Here is a 24880-nt window from a genome sequence, read left to right on the forward strand (position 1 = left end):
GTACTGTTATTTATACTAGTGGCCGTTTCACTGAAGAACTGTACTGCACATAATTATAATTAAAATACAAGCACTGTATCGTTTAGAATAGCACACAGTACAACAAAATTTCCCAAGCAATTCAAAGTACTGCTGCATACAACACAATATATTAAGAATAAAAGAAAGTAAGAATATTAGCATGTTTTTTAAGACAGTACCTGAGTCCTACTAATAGCTGCATCAGCAACACATTGGGTCTCCTTTCAAAAGGTTTCTGCATAATCCAAAAATTAGCTGTATAACATGGTTTCATAGTTGGTTAACACAGCAGACAATGTGGAAATATAAATGAACATTCAACTGCTCAGTCGGTTACATGAAAAGAGAAAATAGGAAGACTGTACATTGCTGTTACATGCTAAAGTCATTTACATTTTACAATAATCAAGTTACAATAACATATTGAAGCAAACAAAGGAATAATGTGCACCAGATAAAAGGTCAATATATCTGAAAACAGATCTGAAAAGGGGGTAGACAGTATGTTCTTCGAATCTTCAGTCATAAAACAGGACTTAGCCATAATATACCATACTAATGAAACTGTGCAAGTGATATAATGTATTGGCAGACCTACTGAATATTTACTATTTTTTTTTAATTAGCTAAAAACAACAGCTGCCATGTCAATGTTCAAATATGTCCACTACTCAAAACGAAGATATTAGACTTCTTGCTAATGAACACAGAGTAGATGGCAGGAATAAACAGTTAGTATAATATTTCCTTTTTATCTATTTTGCTGAATCGTACATATAGACAGTCCATATCAACTAGACTTTCTGATTCAAGCCTTCACTGCTTATTAGGGATGGGCGAATTTGACCTGTTTCGTTTCCCCAAAAATTTGCCGCCAGCAAAATGTCACCGACGCCCATTAAAGTCTATGGGCGTCCCATAAATTTGTCGTGCGGGGAAATTATTTTGACGCACGTCTGTTTATTTTGATGCACAACGCCATACAAGTCTATGGGCGTCATTTTTTTGGGTGAAAAAATTTGCCCATCCCTACTGCTTATCCAATCAGAGTCAATAGTTCGGCTGAATGTTAAGGCATTTCCTAGTACTTTAAACCCTTGAAGGGGTGGTTCATCTTTAAAGTAACTTTCAGTATGTTATAGAACAACCAATTCAAAGCAACTTTTCAATTGGTTTTCATTATTTATTTTTTATAGTTATTTGTGTTTTTCTTCTGATTCTTTGCAGCTTTCAAATGGGAGCCGATGTCCCCTTCTAAAAAACAAAAATGCTACGTAAGGCTACAAATGTATTGTTATTGCTGATCCTTCTATTCACTCTCTCACCTATTCATATTCCAGTCTCTTATTCAAGTCAATGCATGGTTGCTAGGGTAATTTGGGCTCTAGTTACCAGATCGCTTAAAATGCAAATTGAAGAGCTGATGAATGAAAAGCTAAATAACTCAAAAACCTTCAATAATAAAAAATTAAAATAAATTGCAAATTATCTCAGAATATCACTCTCTACATCATACTAAAAGGTGAACAACCCCTTTAAACATAATACATTTATTAACATCCAATCACAATGGTTCCTTTGAACTCATTCAGGTAGGTGCAAGCCAGAAGTTGCAGTCACAATCATGGATTTTGAAAAAGAAAAAAAATCGATTGATAAATTAATTGCAGAAAAACTTATAGTTTCTGTAATCTGACCCAAAACTTTAAAGGGTAAATAAACCTACCCCTACAATTGGGGTAGATTTAGAGTGCCCCTAAATTGTTGTGAAACTGCCTGGGTAAAGGAGTCAAAGCGGTACTGTATGTTGCTGACAGATGGTGCCGTGGGCCCCCGTTTGTTTAGAAATGGTTGTTCCAGTTTGGTATTAAATGCCCAAGTGGTCTAGTTTATGTTGGTCAAACCACATGTATGACCAGAGATAGGATCAGGGAATAGAAATCAGCAATAAAATGCAAAAGGCTGGACCAGCCTGTAACAAAAAATTTTGTGGAAGCAGGACATGCTGTACAGTTAAAGTTCCAGATTGTGGATGCTGTCCCAAGAATGAGAAGGGGTGGCAACCGAGCAAAGAAACTGCTATATAAGGAGGCATGGTGGATCTGAAAACTGGATAGCCTATCTCCTAATGGGTTAAACATGGAATAAGATTTGTCTGCTGTTTTTAGGTAATTTATGTGCTTTTAGCATAGTTTTTAATACCTTTCTTTTTTCACAGCCTTTATGAGGATACATTTGGCTACATGTGAAATATGGACTTCTAATTGAAACTGTAACAGATAAGTCAAGTCTTTGTATCACTATTGTTATAATATATTGATATATTGTATTGAGTATTATGTTATACCTACAGTAGGTGGTGCTGTAACAAAGAAGTATAAAAGGAGATTTTGTACACTTGTATGTTAGCTAGGGATGGGCGAATTTTTTCAGCCTCGTTTCGCCAAAAAAATGACGCCCATAGACTTGTATGGTGGCGTGCGTCAAAAAAAAAAAAAAAAAAAAAAGACGTGCGTCAAAACAATTTTGCCACGCAACAACATTTTTTTGACGCCCATACACTTTAATGGGCATCTGCCACAATTCGCCGGTGGCGAATTTTTGGTGAAACGAAACGGGTCAAATTCGCCCATCACTGATGTTAGCTGGATAAAGAGCGTGATGGGCTTGAAATGTTGCTGTGAATGTTGCCCTGCTATTGAAAATAAAGGTTTTTTTTTTTAAACTCTGGAGTGCTGCCCATCCTCGGATTTCTATAAATGGCCTCCTTTACAACTCTTTCAAACCATCTGTCTCTTCAATCCTAAACTGTATAGATGTGTGCACGCTACACTACACTGCAAAGCATACACCATATTACTTTGCTTGTGTTTAGGCAACTGGGTCTTTTAGGCGTACCAGCTTCTGTCTCAAGAGTGTTTCTTGAAAAATAAACACTTACCTCAATGAGACTCATGGTACCACTGTGACTGGATAAGGCTTCCACACCTCAGTGAGTTTCAGTCTACCTGCATAAGTTCAATGGAAACACTTTGACTGTATTTTCGTTTACTGTATCACCCATACAATTTTAAAATGCTGGAGTGTTCCCTACCACTCAGGTCCAATTGCTTTAGATTTATCAGTACTAGATACTATATATCATCACCTGAATTAATAAAACTTATAGAGCAACAATGCCAGTATCTAACTAATACGTTAGAGATTAGTGGAGCCCACTAACTAAAATATAATTATCTAGTCAACTCAAAATATTTAAATTATCTTAATAAAAGAAGAAGTCTTGGCTGCATAAACTCTGATATTATTTTTAATTTCTATACTTATTTTGAAATGTCACCTCCAAAGATATAACCATTCTCTTCCCTAGTCCTTTTGGAATTGTCCTGTCCCCGTATGATGAAGGTGAGCCAGCAGTTCTTCTCACCCCACACGGTCTTCCTCTTTCTGTACTATGCTCTACAATTCCCAAGTTAACTGGGAAAGCACAAATAGTACAGAAAAACAACAAGGATTACTAATACACCATTCTGTAACAAATACATTCCAGGTGTTTGATCTCCATTAACCAATAGTAAAAAATGTAAATAATGTTCTCCACTCAGAATTGCTTCCAATTTATCTAAACTTTGATGGCACATTCCAGGAATGGAATGGAAATTTTCATTCAAACCTGAAACTGATACTGGTTTGAAAACCATGGCATCCACTTTAGATCAAATAGGCAGGAAAAGTTTTACAATTATTTTTAAAATGTAAACATTTAAAGTGCATTTTTCCTTATTTGCCTTTTACATATTTTAATTAATACCGTTTTAAGTGGAAGATTATGAAATTTAATTTCACCTTAGACTTATAAAATGACATTGCTGATTAATATTTACAGCATCTAGTAAATAGAACAGAAGAGAGTATGCCTCAGTAGAGGCAAATATAAGTAAATCTTAAAAATGTAAAATTGTTCAGGGTGCTTTTCTAAGCATTTTCGCAATTTACATATATTATTTATTTTTTCAGGTTCAGTGCCATTTAAATTTGTATTAAATGTTAAATAATTGTGTTGACAACAGCTCCATCTGCTGGTCAGTTACTGTAACTGTAGAGCTGGAGAGAAAAGATGTTCAAACAGAACTGTTCTGATGTTGCTCTGCTCAGTAAAGACATCAGAAGAACCTCCAGAAGACCTTTTGAGTGTACTTTCTGTGCGGAACAATATCAGAATAGTTGTTTTTCAGCCACTTGCAAAGCCTAGTTAATTAAACCTTTGCAGAAGCTGGATAAAACAAAGTGAGCTAGATAAATAATTATCCATACATCTACTAAAGTTTCCTCTAAATAATTACAATGGGAAATAAATAATGTACAGTGGCCCTTTAAGATAAACATAGTTCAATCTATTTGCATTATCTCCACAAAAACTACTAGTAAGAACAAAGCTTTTACAATCCATATTGAACCTCCATTCACTTGAAAGTTATGAGGGTACTTTCAAACAATAACAACCAGGTCCACAAGTGCACCGTGTGGATCCAGGTGATAATCATTTCAGGGTATGGAGATGCAATCTGGAGTTTTTGGCTACCCATCCTCCAAGCAGGACATTGTGCAAGAGACAGAAAGGTGATGATCATTTGGTGATGCCCACACTTTACAGGTCAAGGCAATTACCAAAGTAGTGAACGGAGGTGCTATATGGAGTGTTTTCCTGCCTGTTGAGCTGGAAATCCAGCCCATGTGCCCTTGAACACTGTTAATAAATAAACTGTACATGTGTTGGTTTTCTTTGTATTTCTATTAAATGTGTGCTATACAGTTTTTCCAACAGAGCTCTAAGCAGTGGTTTTTAATTAATAAAATGGAAACATATTACAAAACACATATATACACATATATACACACACATACATATATATATATATATATATATATATAGTTTCCTGGACTTCTCATAAATAAGTGACTTACTCTCAAAAAGTCTAACTATTGCAATGAGGGTCTTAACTTCCAGTGATGTCTTAACATCCGGAACACAATACAGAGTAACTCTCAATCCATGCAAATAGGTAGAGGCCTTGCAAGTGTCCTCCTCAGGGAGCCTGTGGTGGTGATGATGCATGCAGAATGCAGTCAAGGTGAGTTGTGAGTCTGTGGTTCTAGTGAGGCTTTTCGGAGTTGTTTTGCTTGTGCCGATTTAGTGCATGAAGAGGTGTGCAGTCAGCATGTTGAGTCCTCCTCTAGACTTCTTAGTGCCTTTTCCAGTCTTAATGCATGAGAACAAGGTCTCTTCCGTTGAGATGCAGTGTGCAAGCTTAAAGTTTTTTTAATAGATTCCTCCCACTCAACAATAAGGGAGAGAGAGACAGAAAGAAAGGGAAATGATAGATGTCGGAAGAACTGCTTGGAGAAAAGAAAGTCCTTGGTGCTGCAAGTATGTTTGCAAGTATGAGCTCCTTTCTGGAATAGATCAGATCACCACAGTGAAAGCTACCCATGAAGCCTGTATAAAAACCATCCAATATCTATGTCTAGACATTACATTCATATTGCATGCAGTTAGGTGCAGTTACAAACAGGGCAAAACAAAGAAAAGAAAAAAACGTACCTCGTCTGCTTAAATAGGGCTTGCTGTAATCCCAGCTATCATTATCATTCCGAATTACATTAAGTCGCGTGGGCTGTGTAGAGAGATTAAAAGACAGAGCTAATGGCAAACATAGATAAAAGTCCAACTATCAAAACAGTTATAATATGATTTACCCTGGCATATTCGATCTTCAATGTGCAGCATCCAGCGTATATGTCAGCTCCATTTAGAGAAGATTTGGCCTTTTGGGCACTATGAACTGAATCAAATGTTTACAGGGGTTAAGGAGTACTTTACTCAATAAGCATGAATACTATAAGCCTCTAGTAAGTTGTAGTCATTGGAAAGCATATGGAAAGTGTTCTATGGCTTCCTAAAGCCAATCACAATACAAAGTTATGAAAAATTTATTTCTGGCAATTACACAGGTAAGTGTCTATTTACCAGTAGTGTGTGACAAGTACAGATGAGCGTATAATCAAACATTTAAAACCTAGAGCACATGCTGTCCAATATTCCTCCTTTAGTACCCCATATAAGCAGTAGCACACATCTGAATCAGTCCAGCTCACAAAATCAGGAGAATTGGACACAGCAGGATTATACTACAAAATGTGTGCATTTATTCACAATACATGTTCCAGGCTTCACAAGTTCTTTATCAAGTGTGGCAGTTAAACATATTGTGTATCATTTGTCCACAGCCCAGGAAGTGAAGTATTTTACTAAAGTCCATATAAATGTAGCCCATATTTAAATGACCTCATGCAGTCCATTCATGTAGACTCATGAAGCTGCCCATAATTAAGGTAAACGAAAATCTTAGCCCTGATTCCAGGGTGTGCTAAAATGCTGGGGCAGTCTTCATATACAGAGTGAGGAGGAAAAGTCATTAGTTAAAGAAAGCATGTAATGCTCCTTCATACCAACAGGACAGGGAGTAATCTCCTTTGAGGTTGTAGTTATAAATGGCAAACTGCCACATTGGAAGTGGTAAAAGGGTTTGAAGTGGTAAATGCATAAAACACACAGGGGCAGATTTATTATGGTTCTAATGGCAAATTCAAATTCTCAAATTGAAGTTTTTGTCAAAACTCAAAAATTCCAGTTGGGAAAAATTTGAATTCAAAACTCATCATACATCGACCCCGGAATTAACTCGAATTCTAAAGGTCGCCACCTAAAACCTGCCCAGTTCATGTAGAAGTCAATGGCAGAGGTCTGTTGACCCATTTGAAGATGTTAATAGCCTTCCTGACATTCGAGTATTTCTTGGGAAAAAACTCAATTCGAATTGCATTTGAATTGGATTCAAGTTTTTGGGTCGGTAATATTTGTTCGAATTTTAGACTTTTAGTACTTTTTTCTCCAATAAGATACCATTCCAATTTTGAGGTCATCCGGGTTAAAAGAAACTATCACTCGACCTTTGATAAATCTGCCCCGTAGTGTGAATAAAATCATGCATTTTGCAGTATAATCAGGGCCGGCCTTAGGCCTATTGGACCAATTGGGCCCCGCACCTCTGGGGGCCCCGCACCACAGATAATATTTCCCTCAGCACATGATGCTGCCTGGCCTGCCCCCAACTTTGAGAGTCCAGCCCATCCCCAAATCCATAGGTCCAGCCCACCCCCAACTCTGATAAGCCAGCCTATCCCCCAACTCCATAGGTCTAGCCTGCCCCCAACTCTCATAGTCCCAGCTTTCCTCCAACCTTGATAGGCCCTTCCTGCCCCCAATCCAACCAAGCCTGCTCCCAAGCTGAATCGGCCCAGCATGCCCCAAACTAATTGGTCCAGTCCACTCTCCTATCCACTCTCCTATTTCCTCCCTCTCTCTCTTACCCTGTGTGCCCCTATTATGTGCCCCTATTTCATCCCTCTCACTCTCTTACCTTGTCTGCCCCTTTCCTTTCTATTTTGTGCCTGTATGCCCTTATTTTCCTAAATACTTGGTGTGTCAGTAGCCAGCAACACTTTGTCTAGGGGCCCAGCCAACATGGTCCCAATTGGGCCCCACATTTGATAGGATCAGCCCTGAGTATAATCCTGCTGTTTCCAAGACTTCTGATTTTGTGAACTGAAATCTACAAATGACTATGACTTTCGTCAAATTCTAAAAGAAATGTTTTAGACCGCAGGTATGGTATTACATTTTTGACACCAACATATTTTTCACTTCTTGTTCTAAAGAGCCAATTCTTTTTAGTGCAACTACAGTAAGAGGAACACAGGTTATCCATCACTGCGTTCCTGCAGCAAAAAAAAGACAATCCTTTATGATAAAAACCTTGATATGCATGTACATATATTTCCTATTTTTACTAAACATAATGCTGTGATCAGATCTTTACTATTTCAAGTAACTCAATTACTCAATTTAAGATTTAAAAGTGCTATATTCAGTTCCCTTCAAGTTAACTTCAAGTGCACGTATCCACTTGCAGAAAACATTTAAAGCAAGGACACACTAGTGTAGCTAAATAAACATTTACACTGCATACTTATTATAGTACAGCTTTTTCTTTATTGATTAATTTATTAAGCTGTTTATTATGTACCAAAAGCAGGAACCCCAACAAATGGATGAATCAGTTACAGCTCTGGGCTCGGTGCTGGCATCCAAACCATCCTAATTATACTTTTGACCACTTCCACTATACTTTAATTAGCTTTAGTCTTCTCAAAACTGTTTTACATGTTTGTACTGTAGCAGAAATATTGTGCAGGAAGCCAAAACAAACTTCCCTATGGTTGCAGCAAACAACTTCCTCTCCCATTAATGGATATCTTAAAAGAGGTGCCACACCCAAAACAAGACTTTTTAACATAAATATTTTCTTCATTCTGGGATTTTGATGACATTTAATTTTTGTTTTTTCTTCATTTATCTCCAAGATGAAGCAGTTTAAAATTGGTACAGTAGACGGGACAGGGCAGACAATATCATTGTTACTAATAGAAACCAGTAGTAATGACTCATCTCCTCTGCTAAAAGAATACTACATCCCCCACAATACATTGTTTACTTGGCGCTCTCTGGTATGGCAAAAAGTGGAGGTCAAATTGCTCCTGTCTGTCACCACTAGTACTGTTATTAAATGCAAAATGTCCTGACTGATGTGCACACAGAACAGTGACAAATCAATCTCCATGCACCAATGCAGAGAGGTCCCTCTGTCACACTCAGTGTGCATTAACCAGGGAGCTTTCTATTAAATAATATTTCTAGCAGAGACGGGCATGTTTTGTACTTCTCAATTTTCAAACTGGATGGAAATTGCAGAAAATACCAATAGTCAAAAAATAGTGTTGACTCACAGCAGTTTGATCCTTCAAGTGCAAAATGAACATCATATAGTTTCACATATCATTTCCTGCCTCCTTGCCCCACTGCATAAACATGTTTTACCCACTCCCTTTCCAAATGTTTTCAAGCATGGAATACATGTTTTGTGTCTATTTCATGCTAAAATTAAGATTTCTGTGTTATCTAGAGATGGCCTAAATACTCTACTTAATTAATCTACTATGGGCAAGTGCCTAATGCCACAGAACAGATTGGTCAGCCTTCAAATCTAACAAAGAATTCCAATAAGTGATCAGCACACTCCAGTGTGCAGTTCCTTTAAGTGCTGTTCACTTAAGGAACAGTAACATCTAAAAATGATAGTGTTTTAAAGCAAGGACAATATAATGTATTGTTGCCCAGCACTTTTAAAAATGGTTTATTTGCTTTAGAAACTGTACTATAGTGTGTAGCCATGGGGCCAGTCGGCCCCTCCCTTTCTCATGCACGGTAAAGCCGTTGCGCACGCATATGCGGTAAAGCTGTTGCGCACGCATGCGTGTTAAAGCCATCGCGCACGCATGCATGTAATGCAACTCACAAAGCAGGCAAGCTGAATTACAGGTGAGTCCGATCTAGGGGTAGGCTAAAGAGGTACCTGCCCAGCGCCCCCCAATTGTTGGCTCCATAGGCAGCTGCCTCTTCTGCCTACTCCTAGTTCCGGCCCTGATGGGGGCAGCCATTTAAGCTATATATAGAAACTAACTGTATATTACATAGCTTATCGGTTATCTGCTGTGTATCCTGTGCCTTTAATCCTTTTTCAGTTTTCAATGGCTGCCTCAATGGCTACACAGCAGATTACTGTAATAGTGCTTCTAAAGCAAACACACCTGTTGTACCAGTGCAGAACAAAGCAACAGTACATTTTATTTCATTACTTTAAAACACTTTCATATTTTGGTGTTACTGTTCCTTTAATGGAATATATATTGCAGCATTATATACCATAGACAAGGCAGCAATTTGCTAGTTGGGCAACAGAGACTGTGCTTCCTTGCAGTGTGACTGGCACAGTGCTTACCAGAGGCATTTTTTGTGCAAAAATAATATTGTATCTCCCAACTAGTGTGGGCTCTATTAGCCTATACCTCCAGAGGGGACAACAATGTTACTATGATACAGTAGGTGCCTGTTTAAACTTTTTCTGCTCTATGGGGTAACAGAGCTCCACCAGCACCATCACCCATCCATATCCTGACTTCCTGAGGTGCAAGCATAGAAAAATAACAAATACATAAAGGATTTGCCACCCCCCTCTTGTGGGTAAGGTTCTGTGAATATTGTGACAGAACTGATCCTACTTCCTTTTTTTTTTACTTTTCCAAGTAGAATGTGCAATGGCTTGGAATTTCAGACTTTCTTAGAAAGTAAGGTATATCGTAATTTAAAAAAAAGTGTGAACATGGCTCCTATAAAAACTAAATATATAAAAGGATATTCAACCATAGCCTGGATTCCATTTCTCTTAAAGATAACAATGCGTTCCACCTTTCCAGCTGGATTGCAGACTGAATATAATACATCCTAGAAGGTGAAAAGAAATACATTTAATTAACGTTTACTTTATTGAAACAAACATATCTGTGAGTGTGCAATTAGAAATATTCACGCACAAAACTTCCCCCATAATAATAACTTACGACTGTGATTGGATAGAGGGGATTCTGAATGGAGAGGAGCAGAACTTTATTTCCCCCGGATGGGTCTTCATTATTAGCTGGTCTGGTGATGCGCTTGCTGGTAGAGTAGTTGAAGAAAGCTTGCTGGCCTGCTATGTACACTGGTTCGTTGGCAGCAAAAGCCACACATTTTTTAGAGAATTCTATGTCTTCAAATTCCACTAGTGCTTGTCGTTTGAAGGGCATCATCATGACATAACTAATTCAAAATAAATACAGATGTTTAAATTCATGCAGAAAGCAATCCCAGATGACTGTTAAAAAAGAACTAAAACCTCAAAACAAGTATGGATAGAAATGCTGTATTTTATATACTGCAACAGTGTAAAGTTTCAGAATCAGACTTGTATCTTGACTTAAATAATATATATATATATATATATATATATATATATATATATATATATATATATTCAGTTTATTATGAGTCAGTCCCTAAGCACTGCTAAATGACAACAGCACAGAGCATGTACTGTTAATCAGCAGAAAATAAAACGGGGCATCTTCAGATTTACAGATCTTCTCTGTAGTGTATGTGTATATATATATATATATATATATACACACACATTTTTTTGTTTCAATATTTTTTATTGCAGGTTTTTTTCATTCACTATCTTCCACCATAGTAACAAATGACTAATAAACATGTTGCATTTTGAACCATCCGTTAATACAAGAATGTTTTATAAACATTATAGTGTAGGTGAAACTTTTAAAGTAAAACAATCATAAAGAGAAAAAAGGAGTAAAGGAAAAAGTAGTGTATATATGTGTTAAACTACCCTTTAAAGTAAAACGTAATTAAGAAGAGTCGGTAAATCATCTGGTTTGTCTGTTTAAAATGAAAAGCTGAATGCCTGTTTAATAATTAAAAGGTTTTTCACTCCAGTGGAAATGTTAATTTAATTCAGTGAAAGCTTCAGGGAATCGGTTGCAGTACTTTAATATTTGAACACGTATTCCCTTAACTGCGAGTCTGTTAGTGTTAGAGACATCTTTAAAAAAAGTGCATTATGCATAAGTCAACATAAGACACCGCATTACCATATTGGCCCAAACTTGGTAAGTGCTTCCACCAAATCAGCTTCCACTACCGATTCACAGAGCCCTCGCACATGGACAACTGGAGACACGGACACCTTGTGATGGTTTCCCCCGCTGTCCTAAGAATGAAAATTCCCATGTTAATATTTTATACAGAATAAATACAACCTCACAAGAGGTTTTCAAGCATTTATGTTGCATAATGAATGTGTATAAGAAAATTTAAGGATGTGATTCAGGTGTATTGCATTTGAAGATGTAGCAGACAGACCATTAACTTGTGGCAAATACATAGCCTATCTTTACAATGGACAAAACAAAATTTTGATAAACCTGCTCTAAGCGGTAGATTGATCAAAATTCAAAGTTGAGTTTTTATTGCCACAAAGGGTTTTTGTGTCAAAAATTGTGAATTTAATTTCCTGAGTTTCTGAAGATTTATATTTTCCTGAGTTTCTGAAGATTTATATAAGGGCTGTGATTGGGAATTTGGTAGCTCCTATGTGAAATGACTACAGGAGGCTCTTTTTGGTAAAACACATGGATTTTATGAAACCAAAACCTTCAAGCCAATGATTCAAAAATAAGCACTTTCTTTGAGGCCACTGGGAGCAACATCCAAGGGGTTGGTGAACTACTCATTGCAGATCACTGATCTAAAAATACCATTCTAAAGTGCTGCACCAATGAGAAACTCGCCTTTGGCAGAAGTGCCTTGCTGGTTACCATGGGCTGCAAAATGCCGCTTCTGGTAACTTTAAAGGAATTGTTCAGTGTAAAAATAAAAACTGGGTAAATAGATGGGCTGTGCAAAATAAAAAATGTTACTAACATAGTTAGTATATATTACATTTTTGGCTAACTAACTATATTAGAAACATTTTTTATTTTGCACAGCCTATTTACCCAGTTTTTATTTTCGCACTGAACTGTTCCTTTAAAGGAGGCCATAGACGCCGATCTTTCCCAATTTGCCACGAACGGGCATGGCTATATCGGGGGTAATCTGAACGTTTGGCCATATGGGCTCCAGCGGGACGGTCGGGACAAAATCTCTGTCGGATGAAAAAAGTCAGAAAATCGTACGAATCCTCGATTTGTACGATAAGATCTTTGCGTCTATGGCCACCTTTAGAGCCAAATTTTAGTTTTTCAACCCTAGAATTTGGCTCTTCTAGTGCAGGGCGTCCTGGCCCCCCAGACCCCCCTGCAGCAAGCCGTCTCAGGTGGCAGAGGGACCAGAGGGACCAGGATTGCCCCTGAGGATACTTAATACTAAGATAGCAAAACCCTCTCCCCCAGGGCCCCAATTATAAGTCCACAGCCACCTATGCAAGCTGGGCAGTTGTTATGATTGGAATCCCAAAACCTAGAACTAACCCCACGGTCTCGGGCACGGCTCGGTCGTCCGCTTATGGCAGCTGCCTTTTACTTCGGGAGGAGCCCTCTGCTACTCGGATGCCACTAGGTCTTAATACAAGAGAACCAGGGGGAGAGCTGTAGGCAAGCATGGGAACTGCACGTCGTACCGGATTGGAGAACAAGAAGCGTGGTTGGGAACAGGCCAGGTCAAACCAATCTAGGAGGCAGTACAGATTCGGAAGGCAAGAGAATAGTCGGGGTCACAGGCTGGGTCAAAACACACCAATATCACAGTACCAGGAAGAAAACAAGAGACTAGTCAAAAACAGGCAATAATCAGAACAGACAGCAGACAGGACAAAAACCAGGGACAGCCAGGATCAGTAACAACTTGAAAGATTTAGAAGAAAGCACCCAGGAACTATAAAAAGACCTTTTACGTCGGGCACTGACAATTGGCGCCTGCAACTATTTGAATTTAGCGCCAATGCACAATGTCACGGCGCGCATAGCCCAGAAGCGGTCGGCACACGCGACCTCACAGAACAGCTCGCATTGGCGCGCAGACAAAAGCCGCGGGCGTCCCCTAACAGTTCACCATCTTTATTTCACACACACAGAGACTAGCTTCCCAGTCTCCTCCCACTATTACCAAGGATTCAACATTCCTTCAAAAGCACGTAACATAAAACTTAACACCACTTATGCAAATACATAACAGATGGTATTGGTGATTTCTCCACCAGTTGACAGAATGTTGCAAATGACAGTGCACAAAGATGAAAAATTCCATTGGCCAAGTACTGCACTGGTCTATTGTTTGGCAAGGCTGTCATATGATATGAGCAATGGTTAGACAATGGGATTTTAATGTAGTCCCAATGGACTTCCAGAGCACGGGAAAAAATGGTCCCAATCAACCCCAAGTATTTGCCCATGTACCTGCACTTTTATACTAGAACTACACGAACAGGATGTCTAATTTTTTCCATGTTACTGCAATTCCATTCAAAAGATGTAACGGTAACAGAGTTATTTTGAAATGAAAACAAATATGCATATACAAGCAAGTTTTTTTTATTTTTTTTATAAAAGTCTGAATTAGCTCTTGGCGTCAGAATGACAGAATGTAATAATAAGGAAAAAAAAGTTGCCATGGTGCAGTAACCAATATCAAGCAATATGATGTTTGCTTTAAAACAGGCGACCAGTTTATTAACACTTACAAAAGTACAGTGAAAAAAATATCTTCTAACATGATAATTCGAATACACTTGAAAATCAATTGGGGGGGGGCTATTTAATAAAAAATCAAATATCTAAAACTCACACTAATTTAACAGACTCGAAAACGTGTTTTTTCTCTGAAAAAAACCCCCAGAATGTCAGGAAGGCTAGCAACATGTTCAAATTGGTCCCTGGATGTCTCCCATTGACTTATACATGAACTCAGCAGGTTTAAGGTGGCGAATAGTCGAATTTCAATTTTTTTCAAATTTGATAAATCTCGAAAATTCTAATTAAAATTCGAATTGAGTTTGGATTATTCCCAATTCTAATTAGAGAGTTTTGACCATAAAAAAAAATGTGAAAATTTGAATTTTCAATTCGACCCTTAAAGGGGTGGTTCACCTTTAAGGTAATTTTAGTATGTTATAGAATGACCAATTCTAAGCAACTTTTCAATTGGTTTTCATTATTTATTTTTTTATAGTTTTTTTTAGTTATTTTCCTTTTTCATCAGACACTTTGCAGCTTTCAAATGGGTGTCACGGACTCCCTTCTAAAAAGCAAATGCTCTGTAAAGCTACAAATGTATTGTTATTGCTACTTCCTATTCAGCCCTTCTCCTATTCATATGCCAGTCTCTTATTAAAATTAATGCCTGGTTTCTAGGGGAATTTGCACAAATGCAAATTGAAGAACTGTTGAATTAAAAGCTAAATAACTCAAAAACCAATAAAAAATGAAAACCAATTGCCTCAGAATATCGCTCTCTACATCATAATAAAAGTTATCTCAAAGATGAACCACCCCTTTAATAAATCTGCCCCTTAAAAATATGAAAGCTACCAAATTTCCCATTGTTTTAATATAAGAACTTTGTCCCTTAACTAAGCGGAATAAGTGTGAGGTTTTTTTTCTGCGATCGATAACTGAAACAAAAATCCACGAATGGGTTAATCATAACTGGGGAAAGTCAAGGGAAAAAAAGGTCACATTTGTTTTCAATGAGGCTGAAAATAAACTTACTTGGAGATATAATAACAGATGTATGCAGAGTATTTCGCTTGAATTTTACAATGTTTTCTGTAAAAAATTTCAAAAACTGGAGTTTTAAAAAAAAAAAAGTCAAACTTGCAAAAACAGCACTTACAGCATTTTCTTGGATTTTATTTAATCTGCCCCTAAAGTATCTCTTTTTAAATAATTAACTAAAAGGGATAAAAAAAATTTGGATTTGATTGTATATTTATTTCCATCCCTCAGTCACAATCTTTTTATGTGACCCTTAATTGTACTATACTATAGTACTATACAAAAGTACTATACAAAAGAAAGTAAAAGTAAAATGGGACTGTAAACTGTAGATATTAAAGGAACAATAACACCAAAAAATGATAAGTAATTAAAATATAATGTACTGTTTCCCTGCACTGGTAAAACTGGTGTGTTTGCTTCAGAAACTATAGTTTATATAAACAAATTGCTGTGTAGCCATGGGGGCAGCCATTCAAACACAGGATTCACAACAGATAATACATAGATAAGTGCAAAATAATCTAATTGCATAGTACAGGGGTTATCTGTTATCTGCTGTGTATACTGTACCTTTTCGCCTACATTATACTAAAAGTTGATGGTAAACAATCCCCTTTAGGGTAAGGTCACACTAGGCGTTTTGGGGAGATTTAGTCGCCTGGCGACTAATCGCCTCGTCGTTGCGGCGACCAATCTCCCCGAACGCCTTCCTTCACTCTGCATTAGCTAAAATTAAAAATCACCGGCGCTAATCACATGCGGCAATTTGTATTCCGAAGACGCACAAAGTTTCCTGTTCTCAGACAATTTGCAATTGGTTTTCATTTTTTTTATTATTTGTGGTTTTTGAGTTATTTGGCTTTTTAGTCAGCAGCTCTTCAAAATCTGGTAGCTAAGGTCCAAATTACCCTATCAACTATGCATTGATTTATATATATATAGAGCTATATGTACTTAGCTGGACCTGGCTGGTAAGAGTATAAATGCTTTACAATCCTGGTCTGCCCCAGTCTAAAGCTGGCCATAGACGCACAGATCCGATCGTACAAATCATCCTATGATCGGACTTCCCCATCTCCCGACCTGCCATTAACCATTCTGATCAAATAAAGCACAAAAGAATAGATCAGCCGATGTTCTGCCCCTGACAGCAATCGTACGAAAGTTATGTCCGACCAAAGAGTCTCCCTCTGAAAATCGTATGATCGGCAATACACGCAGAGATATTAACCGCAGCCGACAGAAATCTTTTAACCTGCCCGATCGACCAAACAACCGATCTCCACCAGACGAAAAATGTCGGAACTCTACACACACGGTCCGAAAATCGTACGAATTCTCGATTTGTACGATCTGATCTTTGCGTCTATGGCCAGCTTTCTAAGCTGCCGTGGGATCAGAAACTTTCATTGCAAACTTTCAAGACCCACTGGAATTAGCCTTTGGTAGTGTGAAGTTGCTGGCATTTCGTTTTCAGACACCATGCGAGTATGGAGTGTCTAGTCTGAGAGCTGCAGTTCATCTAGTACTTTGTTAAACACTGCACTTTACAAAAAAGACTGTGTGATTATATAGTGGCAAATCCAGTACAGGAGGTGCACCACATTAAAATAACCTACATATGTCAGATGGTTGAGGCACGGACTGCAGCTGCCATGGAGACCTACTTTAATTTGTTAGCTAAGCTAAATAAATGATTGTTTCTATTTCAAAGGATACTTTAATAGCAAATACAGTGCTACACAGTGACACACAAATGCAAGCTTGTAGTGATGTGTGGGTCGGGTAAAATGTGACCCGCACCCGACCCTAACCTGCCCTCCCTCAGCCCTCGCCTGACTTCCGGGTCCCTTTTATAAACCTGCGCCCGCCCCCACCCGCTGATGATGTCACAAAAGGGGCGGGGCAAGCAGTTGCACTTCTATAAAAAAGGAAGCCGGAAGTTGGCAGTGCAAGGTGGCGGGTGGGGAGATCAGGAAGAAGTGCTGAACCCCGACCCACCTGCAAATGGGGGTGCGAGGTTGGCTCGACCCCGCGAGGCCCCTTAGGTATCAGGCCGGCCTGCACATCACTACAAGCTTGCTCTTATTGTTGAATATGCCTGCCTGTGCCATACATTCTAGGGCAGTGATCCCCAACCAGTAGCTCTTGAGCAACATGTTGCTCTCCAACCCCTTAGATGTTGCTTCCAGTGGCCTCAAAGCAGGAGCTTATTTTTTAATTCCAGGCTTGGAGTTAAGTTTTGTTTGCATAAAAACCAGGTGCACTGCCAAACAGAGCCTCAGTGTAGGTTGAAAATCCACATAGGGACTACCAAATGGCTAATCACAGCCCTTATTTGGCACCTCAAGAACATTTTTCATGCTAGTGTTGCTCCCCAACTCCTTTTACTTCTGAATGTTGCTCACGGGTTCAATAGGTTGGGGATCCCTGTTCTAGGGTATATATATATATCAAAGGGTGGAACAAAGCTTCCCAAGGAAAGTTTTCCCAGCTTTCTGCTCACATGTATGGGAATTGTTAAAAGCATGTTTATCCAGAAGTGAAAATGAGAGTTCCTACATGTAAGTGTCTAGAGAACTGGGAAATTTCCCACTGGCAACTTGTGATGATAATTATACCTCTAGGTATTGTGTTAAGAGTATTTCTAAAGTGCCACCCATTTTTAATAGTGGTAAAGGCAGGCAAAAATTTAGTTTATAATCTATGCCACTATCAGTAGATACTTTCTTCTGGGTATATACAGTAGAACCCCCATTTTACGTTTTTCAGGGAACCAGGAAAAAAAATGTGTAAAATCTGGGAAAATGTAAAATCAGGGAAATGTGTTAAAGTAACGTTTTCTTAAAGGAATGAAAGGAAATAAGCACAGGAGTGAGTTTTACTTTTAGATACAATATTTACTGTGTTAATAAGCATTGCAGTGTTAATTTTACACTATGAGGAGCAAGTGCAAGACTCTCTGTCAGTCACATAGACAACCTAAAGCAATAAGTGATTGGTGCAGGACTGTATAAGGGGCAGACTAATTGGAATTGACCATTTACAGGCAGAACCATGGCAAAATATGCATCTGGTTAGTATTTTAAACCTCTTTATTTCACAAATAATAATATTCATAGAGGAATTAAAATCAGGGTACTTAAAATCGAGGTTTCACTGTATGTATAATACACATATGGGCATGAAAAACACAACTGCATCGGTACAGGTATGGGATCCATTATCTGGAAATCCATTATCCAGAAAGCTCTGAATTATGGAAAGGCTGTCCATAGACTCCATTATATCCAAATAAACCAAATTTTTAAAAATTATTCCCTTTTTCTCTGTAATAATAAAACAGTAGCTTGTACTTTGATCCCAACTAAGATAAAATGAATCCTTATGGCAAGCAAAACCAGCCTTTTGGGTTTATTTAATGTTTAAATTATTTTCTAGTAAAATTAAGGTACGAGGATCCAAATTATGGAAAGATCCATTATCCGGAGATCCCCAGGTCCTGAGCATTCTGGATATTAGAGTTTTATTTGCAAAATTGCATTAAAGGCCTTGTGCACATTGGTCTTGATAATTTCTTGTATGCCAACATTCTTCCAAGCCAGACCTCGGGGAAGATAATCTGTGTTGCACACATGTATTTAACTACTAAAATACTAAATAGTATTTTAAAAAAAAAACAAAAAACAAATTCTTGAATGGACTCTGGGCCCCCTGCCTCCATTCCGCGACGCACACTGCACACATTTTATTGACCAACTGTCAAAATCATCAAGTGTTATGTCATGTGTATTGCTACGGAATTATAACTTTGCTTAAACTAAATTCCAGATCTGTTTAGCAATAGGATTCAGAGCATAATAGCCTAACTGGAAATGTATTGTACAATCGGACTGGATGGAAATTTTTTTATCGGGTGCCGTTGAAGGCTACTGAACATCGGCAAAGTGTTAATGCTGAATTTTCAGACAGAGGTAGAGTTTCTCCCAGCATATGTAACAATAAAGCTTGTAACGCTAGTAGAGAAAACAAACAATCTTTTTTGTAATGTGTATGGCCACCTTCACATTGCGTGTTACTTCCAAAAGCCTGTAGTAACATAGTAAATTAGGCTGAAAAGACACATGCCCATCAAGTTCAACCTTTTAAGTCTATATATAACCTGCCTAACTGCCAGTTGATCCAGATGAAGGCAAAACACTTTTGAAGCCTTTCCAATTCCTTCCTGACTCCAAGATGGCAATCGGACTAGTCCCTGGATCAACTTATACTATGAGCTATCTTCCATAACCCTGTATTCCCTTACTTGCTAAAAAGCCATCCAACCCCTTCTTAAAGCTATCTAATGTATCAGCCTGTAAGACTGGTATCAGCCAGTATGGCATATGTAGTATTAATATGCTGTTTTGTTAGTGGGAATGGAAAGAACGGAGTAAAAATATATACATTTATGTGCCTGCACTTATCCCTGCAGCATGGTGTGCACTATCAAAGTTATCTTTGAGAAAGGTTCCCTGAAGTGTTGGAACCATACTATACCACGGTGTATCAAAAAAAGTCAGATATTGGGAGTGCTGATCGTTTGAGTATATTTGAAGCACTGTACCAAAGTCTTAGCCCAATCATAAAACAAAAAAGTTCAGACTTGTTTAATGCTTGCGAAAACAGCCTTGTCATTTTTGCAGCATTAAATAAGTCTGGACTTTTTCATTTTATTATATAACCATATACTAGTCCTCTGAGAGTGTATATAATTCACTTGCAGTGACCACTCACGTGGGTTTAATAAACGAGTTTATTTAGAGGTAAATAGACATTTCAGCTATCCTTTCTCAAAGTTGGGGATCTGAAGTCTCACAGATTTTGAGAAAGGCTGGATGTCCAGCCAAAAATACTGCTAAATCAGTGATCCCCAACCAACATACTGCTCACCAAACCCTTGGATGTTGCTGCTCCCAGTGGCCTCAGAGCAAGCGCCCATTTTAATTTAAAATTTTAGTGGAATAAACACCAGGGGGGATATTTATCAAAGAATGATGTTAGCGATCTTGACAGTCCGCAGAGTGAAATACCGCCTCTCTCCATTCGTTTCTATGGTATTTTTAAAGGCGAATTTATCAAATGGTGAACTTTAACTATCTTCTGATAAATACCCCTTTGAAAATCCAATAGAAATGAATGGATTGAGGCAGTATTTCACTCTGCGGACTGTGGAGATCTCTAACTTCACGCTTTGATAAATGTACTGTCAAACAGAGCCTCCCATTGGCTGCCAGTCCATTGGAGGCTACAATAGCCAATCGCTGCCCTAATTTGGCACCTCCAGGGAACATTTTTCACACCTGCTTTGCTCCCCAACTCCTTTTACATGTGAATATTGTTCAGGGGTAGAAAAGGTTGGGGATCTAAATACATGTCCCTTTTCATTATAAGAACTATACCTTATAATATCCTTATCATTTACAAGAGGGGGTACTTTATTCACTATATCTCCAGTTTCTGTGATTTCCAAGTGTCCTATAAAAATTGTCAGGAGAAGAGTAGACTGTGTAGAATGAACACTGAATACACAATGGATTGTCACAGGAGACCTGTATGAAGCGCTAGCTGTTCATGATGGAAGCTAATGGGTGCCTATCCCTTGAGAGAGAGCCCAGTGTGCATGATCAATGGCTGGCTGTGCGTACATACGGCTGTTCTATGTGCAAGGGTCATGCCAACTGGCACAGGAAGAGCGGCGGGCTGTACCAACAAACTCTGCAGCCTAGGGTGACACAAGAGCATTGATCTCTTACCCCATAACTGGGCGTCCCTCTGGTGGGCTCCGGTGTATCCCTGTCCTGCTCTTCCGATGTGCAGTCGATTTCTCCGTCCTCTTGGCCGCTCTTCAGTCTCTTGGCCAGGCTCCCGTACTCTCCTTCTTCATATTGATCGGAAGAAGACGATGACATGGCTACTGCTCCTTTGTGCCCCTTCTACTAAGGTGACAACAAAACGCGGCTACTCCAAACGGAGCGGGCGGAGCTTGGAGACGTAGAATTGGGAGTAGGCGGGGATGAAGGCCTACTCCCACCCTCTCGCTTCGAAGTCACTCGCGATCCCTTTGCTTCCATCGATTGCGCATGCGCTCTGCGCTCTGTCCACTCGAGTGGCACTATAGGAGAGCGGACGGATGCCGCCAGGAGACATGAGCCTGGTCTAATAGTTTTGTCAGTCTAATTGCAATAAAAAATCAGCATATAATCAGTTTTCAAACAGTAAAAGCACGCTTACACGTGTATAAAGGTATAAACATTTGGGTTTTAAGGAGCACTTTTTTTGTGTGGAAAACTGCCTCCACCGGACTTCAGGTTCAGAGAGGGGCGAAATTGTCACAGAATTATCTACTTTATAGCAAAAGAGAATGTTGTCACCAGTTGCTGCCTTGGTAGATATTTTATTTTTACACTGAATAGGGTCAGTTCCCTCAAAGGCTGCTCAGTCTACCAGAAGGCAGCAATAGGGCCCTGTATTTACAGCCCTATGGCAGCAGGTGGTGAGGGCAGGCAATGACTGTCCTCAGGAACCACAGGGCCCTATATTCAGTGTCGGACTGGCCCACCAGGATACCAGAAAAACTCCCAATGGGCCCAGGTGTTAGTGCTGCTAAATATTTGGCCTATTTCATAGCCATTCCCTATGTCTATGAGAACAAAGAGGTTAAATCGATGGAATAAAAGATTATAGTATGTAAAGAAAAGAGACTAGGAGAATAAAGGTTGAGTGAGGAAGATAATTGTACTGAGGGTGAGGCTCTGGTCTAAAGTTTTTTGGTGGGCCCTTGGTGTCCCAGTCCGCTTTTACTATTTTACATTTTACTAGCAGAAGCAAAACAAAAAAAGAGACCCCTGATCATTTGAGAGCAGAATTTCTTTTCACTTTCAAATAGGAAGTCTGCTCTTGGGGCTCATTTATAAAACACTGGCCAATTTGCACCTGGGTAGTAATATTTTCCTATTAATAACATTGGCATGAAGCATCATTTTTACCGGTAAGTAAAATAGGTGGCAACCCTAGTAGTAACCATAATGCAGCCAGCTGCAAGGAAAACAATGAAAGCAAACATCTTGACCCACATCTGCTTAGCTGTCATTAAGATCCTGTCAACATTATGTGACATGATGTCATTAGTATATCCCAGTAGTTTCTTTCAACATCAGGTTAAAGAGCCGAAAATACAAATTTGCCAAATAAAAGAAAAGATCATTCTAAGCAGCTTTCCAATATACAGTTATTACAAATGTTCCATACTTTTGGGGGCCCATTTACTAAGGGTCGAAGTGAATTTTCGAATTCAAAAATGTTGAATTTCGAAGTAATTTTTGGGTACTTCGACCATCGAATAGGCCAAAATTCGATTGAATTGAAAAAACTTCGACTTCAGAAATCTAAGTACTGTCTCTTTAGAAAACTTCAACTTCGACACTTCACCACCTTAAACCTGTCGAATTGCTGTTTACCCTATGGGGAACCTCCTTCTTTGGCTAAGTTTTGAGTAGTCTAAGTATTTTTTTGTAAAATCTTTTGAATCGTTTGTTTCAAACGATTTAATTGATCGATTGATTTTTACTTCGATCGACGGCCTTGAAAAAGGTCCCAAGAGGGACCAAAACCTTGGAGCACTGTGATGTGTGAAAAATAAAATCACTTGATTTACTAAGGGAAGTGCTGGCCTGAGAATGCTTTATTCCAAATTGCGAGTATATGATTGATGTTTGGCCGTGCACCCCTGCGATTGCTTTGTTGGAGTGCGGATACTGAAGATATAATAAATATATATATATATATTTCTTCATCAGTATAGGACACCAGTCCTAATTGTTTCAAGATTTGGTGGCCACTGAATTTAGCTTGTCCCTAGTCGACGTGACTTCCACTCTGTTGAGTCAAACAAATGGGGTAAATAAAACACAGTGAACAAACAAATGCAATTCTGAGGTAGTGTTATTCTGATCATTTAGCAATTGAAGGGCAGTGATAAAAACAACAGATATTAAATATAAAAAAAAAACTACAGTGTTGCCACCTGGCCAGTAACATATGCTTGATTCCTAATTAGGAAGGCTACCAATTTTTCCAAAAAAGATTAATTTTAATTACCAGCTGCATTTAAAAACCTGCATTGATTGTGGTTCTTTGGAGAGAGTGTTATCTATGACTTTGAGCGGCATAACTTTGTAGCTCCCTAAGGCTGTAGTCAAATGCTAACATATAATTGTTGTTGCCTATCAGTCTTATGTTTTCAATATTTGTCACATTAAGATGTTAAACTTAAAGGTTTATTTTTTTTGAACTACAAAATGCCAAATGCTCTCTCTTTGGAATTTTTGAAACAGCTTGTTTTATTGGGCAACACTAGTTAAACAATACTGATTTTATTATCATTTAGGGTGTGGTTTTGCAGACTGCACAGCAATATTTATCAAGTTTGATAATAAAGCCACTTTTATTTAAACAAGTGCTAACCAATATTGCTGATTTCAAAATAATCTGGTGTAAGGTGGCCCCTGAGGCACATGCACATGAACTGACTGTGCTGACTACTGATACAAATATTTTTTGAATGAGTGTCAGACAGCCACATTGAAACTAGCATAAATAACAGTATCTCAGCAGACTGGACCCTAATAACTCATGCATATGACCACTATCTTTTGTATGCTACGGTGTACAGAGTGTTCTTTCTTTTCACAAGAAGCATCTGCTTTCAGGAATGTTTCATGAATGCCTGCTTGTATTTCTTATGTTGAATATTACTACATACTGTAGGGGACAGATGATCTGGACTCTAGAGGATGCATTACCAACAGTGAACACTATTTCAGACATAGGAAACGGCTTGAAATATATTTAAGGAGCCATGGCTGTTAGGGCAGTGGTTGGGAAGCTACTACCTGTAAAAATAGGGAACAAATAGGGTAAAAGGTACTCATTAAAAAAAAACTCAACAAGGCTCAAAATAAAAAAAAAACAGGAAGAAAACTCATTGCCTTCTAAGCTGCAAAAACCTTTTATTGGGCAAAGGAAACACTATAGCTCTTCTATCGGTTCATAATAAACAAGAGCTGTGAATATCTTGTGAATTATATTCCTATAAAAGATGCTTTAAATGGCTTCTGTCATGATTTTTATGGTGTTGTTATTTATTTCTATATTATATTGTTTACATTACAAATAATTAATTCTACCATATAAAATTGTATTCTCCAGCAAATTTATTTTTTAAGATGTAATATTAGTGTGCAGGCAACCATCTCAGGTTATAGTGCCTGATCCTGTGCTTTCAGAAAGAGCCAGCACTTCACAATGGAACTACTTTCAGATAAGCTATTGTTCCTCCTACTCAATGTAAGGGTAAGGCCACACGAGGAGATTCGGGGAGATTAGTTGCCTGGCGACTAATCGCCTCGTCTTTTTCGCGACTATCTCCCCGAACTGCCTCGGCGTTTTCCCCCATAGGCTGCAACGCAAAGTCGCCTGCGCTAATGCATACGCAGCGATGCGTTTTCTATAATCACCCGAAGTTGCCTCA

General features: G+C 38.5%; 1 protein-coding gene across 1 annotated transcript in view; it reads right to left on the bottom strand.

Moving 5' to 3' along the window:
- hnrnpll.S (heterogeneous nuclear ribonucleoprotein L like S homeolog) overlaps positions 1 to 21421 on the bottom strand; it is a 41677-nt gene extending 20256 nt beyond the window's left edge. The window contains exons 1-6 of the mRNA XM_018265150.2: positions 21105 to 21421; positions 11686 to 11804; positions 10600 to 10837; positions 10398 to 10483; positions 5779 to 5875; positions 5624 to 5696 (exon numbers count right to left, since the gene is read on the bottom strand). Of these exons, the coding sequence (XP_018120639.1) occupies positions 5624 to 5696; positions 5779 to 5875; positions 10398 to 10483; positions 10600 to 10837; positions 11686 to 11804; positions 21105 to 21260 (769 nt within the window). The 5' untranslated portion in view covers positions 21261 to 21421. The remainder of the gene's footprint in view (positions 1 to 5623; positions 5697 to 5778; positions 5876 to 10397; positions 10484 to 10599; positions 10838 to 11685; positions 11805 to 21104) is intronic.
- Between the last annotated feature and the right edge of the window lie 3459 nt (positions 21422 to 24880).

The sequence above is a fragment of the Xenopus laevis genome, chromosome 5S (assembly GCF_017654675.1).
Source record: "Xenopus laevis strain J_2021 chromosome 5S, Xenopus_laevis_v10.1, whole genome shotgun sequence".
Classification (NCBI taxonomy): Eukaryota; Metazoa; Chordata; class Amphibia; order Anura; family Pipidae; genus Xenopus; species Xenopus laevis.